The 4,141-nt window shown below is 42.3% G+C and overlaps 1 protein-coding gene across 1 annotated transcript; it reads left to right on the top strand.

Annotated features, from left to right (window-relative positions):
• The first annotated feature begins 435 nt into the window (after positions 1 to 435).
• LOC137364569 (probable G-protein coupled receptor 139) lies at positions 436 to 3,592 on the top strand. The gene is made up of 2 exons (XM_068027690.1): positions 436 to 505; positions 2,655 to 3,592. Exons 1-2 carry the CDS (start codon positions 436 to 438, stop codon positions 3,590 to 3,592), a joined length of 1,008 nt encoding a protein of 335 aa, XP_067883791.1.
• The last annotated feature ends 549 nt before the right edge of the window (positions 3,593 to 4,141 follow it).

Genomic DNA, 4,141 nt, shown 5'->3' with positions numbered 1-4,141 from the left:
AGAGTGAAACGGGATTGTTTTTGTCCCTGAATCCAGTGTCCACTGTAGACAGTTCAGTTACATTTACAATAGAAATGCCAGGAGTGAACAAGGTCAATACAACAATAGGGAAAATGTAAATGATGCCACTCATAATTGTCGCATGCGTTCAGTATGAGGACAGATTTCAGGTTTATTCCCGAGAGAGGACTTACTGAGAAAATGTCATTGACATTGGAATGATTGTGTTTTATCCACCACATTATTTACCAGTGTCAAAGCTGCTGATGTAATGTGTTTGTTCAGGTGAGTGTAACTAATAGCAATGATCAGGGGTATAACCGTGTCAGTGGAGACTTATCCCCTGTATAAATCAGGACCCACTAGAATGGATCAGCTCAGAGTGTCTGCTGGAGCTGTGGATTCCAGGCTAACAGAACTCAGCTTCTCTCAGAAATGGGATATCCAGTAATGTATCAGATAGAACGCATTTATTATCCTGTACTTGCAGCAATTGGAGTTCCTGGTAAGTCTGTATCTCAGCTGTTAATGGTGTAAATCGATATTAGTTGCACTGCTGTGCTCGGTATTATTTCTCACTGTGTGTTTTACACAACCGCCTGTACTTGTCCAGCAGGTTACTGATGGAATCTTCTCATTGTCTTCTCTTTCAGTCTGACTGGAGCTGTATGATGTCTTTAATGACATTGGTTTAACTAACCCTGGCATTGTTGCTGCATTATTCTGTGAATTGAATGCCGTTGAATGTGATGTCTTTGTTAGGATCAAGAAGCAGACCATCAGGAGATTTTAACAGTTTCATGATGTGGATCTAACCAGTCCTGGAATTTTTTTGGGATGTGTTTTGCGATGCATGATAATGAGATATCTCACGGTCTCAGTGTTACAATGTCCTCCATCCCTATTAATATGGAGCAATGTAACAGAGATTTCAATATATTTATTGGTTATCACTGTTATAAAATATTATTTCATTCTGTGTGTGTCTGACGCTGCTTCAGAAGTCTGGTTACCGAACTGAGTTTGCTGCTGACTCTTTCACATCTCCTTCTCTGCTTCACTGCGGACCCTTCACTGTCACTGGACTACATTGTAAAACTGAAAGTATTGATGTGATCTTTTATTGGTTTACACTCTATCAGTTGGAATCCAGAGTCTTTCCATTTATCTGTAGATTATCAGCTGCAGCGCTGATGTCGGTGTTTTATTAATTAAACAATCCCACATTCTAACAGTGTACTTTATAATTCCAGGAGAAGGAATTTCAATGATTGTGAGGTTTGTCTGGAAGAAACTTTCGATCCTGTTTATTCCATGTATTGTTGATGAAGTGAAGAGTGTGGGTGAGCAGGTGGAGACTTGGGTGACCTGTAGACACTTTAAATTATTCACAGAGGTTTCACCATTAAATGAACTGACTCTGAGAATAGAATCATTGAACACAGGGCTGGGGAACGGAACACAGGCACAGAATGTTAGGAATAAATTGTATGTGAAAAGCGGCTTTAAGGAACAGTTTGCAGGGTGTGAGCACATCGGAGAGATAGGGAGGGCGACTGAGAGAAGGAAGGAGAAAAGAAGCAGGGAGAACGAAACCGAGGGAAAGTGATAAGCAGAAGGAAAGAGAAAGAGAAAGAAGCAGCAGTGTGTTAATTTTACTGTTGGACTTGATCCTCAGTGTTTATTTCTGTCAGATATTTATTTTGTTTTGCAAAAAGTTCCGATTCCTTACTTACTGACTGAATAAACAGAATAGATTCAGTTCTTCACTGATGGTAATTCATTATTTAAATACTGCACTTTAAAAACTCTGTGACTGCTGAATTCAATAAAGAACGAGGCCGATATCAGAAATATATTTAAATTTATATTTAATTGCCTGTACACGTTAAATATATTTACTATATTGGACAACCAATGAACTGTTCTCCAACACCAATAACCGCAGGTATTACTGTTTAAATGTATTAATTGAGTTGTGCTACTGAGATCTCTAGCTGACATTTCCTCTAACACTCTACTGCAGTCTCTCCGTGTGAATCTCAGCCTCTCCTCTCAATGTATTGAATCCTCTGTCTCCTCATCCATTGCTTCATTTTATCCATTTTCCCAAACCATCTGCTCCTGTCTCCCCTCCATCTCCAACATGTTCTTTTCCTTCTCTCCCTCCCAATCTCACTCACTGTCTCATCCTCCAGTTGCCTCTTCGAAATAAATCCCAGGCCAACTCACCGCAGCAGCTCTCAGTCTTTTCCCATGTTGTACCAGCCTCTGTCGGCTCTCTGAACCCACAGCAACAAACCATCGGCACCTTCCACTCTCCCCAAACCTGGAGACAAATTCCCATTTAACCCATTGGATTCCATCTCTGTAAAACACCTTCTCATTTCCCCACTGTCACTGCATTCTCACTCAGTACTTCCAGTGGATCCAGTGTTGACTTTATTCACTTTCTGTCTCAATTTCCCAATTCATTCTTAATAATTGTGTTTTAAACATTTCACTGTGACAAAACACTGCCCAGGTCAGTGAATCAGTTTTTACTGTTCGATGCAGCAACAAAGCTGGAAATTTCAGCCCAGATCCTGTCAGACTGCTGCTTTGTCTCCAGGTCTGATCAGTAATTTCTCTGCTTCCTTTTCTCTCTCTTCCAGTTAACTTGGTGGCGATTGTGGTCTTGTCCCGAGGAAAGTGCGGACTCTCCAAATGTATCACTGTCTACCTGGTGGGAATGGCAGTGTCTGATCTCCTGGTCGTTATCACTGATCCCATATTGAGTTGGATTGTTTTAATTTATATCCAGGATTCATTCCTGAGAATTACCCCCGTGTGTACTATCATTATCGTTCTGCTTTCTGCAGCCACTGTTGTTTCTGTCTGGCTCACAGTCGCTTTCAGCTTTGATCGATTTGTGGCCATTTGTTGTGAGAAGCTAAAAACAAAATATTGCACCAAGAAAACAGCGGCTGTGGTTGTAGGAACAGTGAGTGCTCTGGGCTGTTTAGAGTCTCTCACCTGGTACTTTATCTATAAACCAAAGTACATTATTGATAATGTTCCCATGGGTTGTACCATTAAGCCCAGCTTCTTTACTTCCCCCCTATGGGCCGCATTTGAATTGTTTCACTACATTTTAACTCCTTGTGTCCCGGTCTTTCTGATTTTTCTGCTCAATGTTCTGACGGTCAGACGTATTTTATTCTCCAGTAAAGTCCGCAAGGGATTCCGGGGCCACAGTAATGGAGAGAATCACAAAGACCCAGAGATGGATAATCGGAGAAAATCAATTATTTTACTCATCAGTATATCCGGCAGTTTTATACTGTTGTGGGTGAGCCGGATTGTGTATATCACTTATCGGCGAATGACACATATTCGGTATTTTTACTCCGACACTGACCCTGTCTTTATAACAGATCACACATCAAAGATGCTGCAGCTTCTCAGTTCCTGCACCAACACATGTATTTATGCTGTGACCCAGACTAAATTCCGACAGGAGCTGAAGAAGGCGGTGAAATACCCTCTCAATCTCATTGTTAAATTCGTGAAATCAGAGAAAGAACTGAAGGGTGTCAAACACTGGAACTAAATCACATTTCCACTGCAACGAGCCCGGAATTGAACTTAAATCTAATTCTGAGACTATATTTTATTGCTAATCAGACCTATTCTCCTGGGACCTGCTCTGCAGATGATTCATTAATTGTTTATCAAAAAGACAACCTGAAAAGCTCAGCTGGACTTGAACGAAGACCACTTGGACCCACAGTAAAACGGAGAAAGCAGCCAATCACAGTGATTAAGAAATGGAGAGAGAGGTCATCAACTGCAGCGAGACAGTGACACCAGCAGATGAGGATGGAGAGACAGGGCAGTGTATGCAGTGATACAGGGACACCAGCAGGTGGAGCTGGTGAGCTGGGACAGTAACTGCAGTGAGGCAGGAACCCCAGCAGATGGGGATGGTGAGCGGGTGGCAGTTTATGTAGTGACACAGGGACACGAGGAGATGGAGATGGTGAAAGGGGGCAGCAACTGCAGTGAGACAGGGTCGGAAACAGATGGAGATGGTGAGAGGGGGCAGTAGCTGCAGTGAGACAGGGTCACCAGCAGATGGAGATGGTGAGGGGCGACAGTA

The sequence above is a fragment of the Heterodontus francisci genome, unplaced genomic scaffold, assembly GCF_036365525.1.
Source record: "Heterodontus francisci isolate sHetFra1 unplaced genomic scaffold, sHetFra1.hap1 HAP1_SCAFFOLD_174, whole genome shotgun sequence".
NCBI classification, from domain to species: domain Eukaryota; kingdom Metazoa; phylum Chordata; class Chondrichthyes; order Heterodontiformes; family Heterodontidae; genus Heterodontus; species Heterodontus francisci.
Note: the sequence above shows the minus strand (reverse complement) of the source record. Positions and strands in the feature narration are given on the sequence as shown.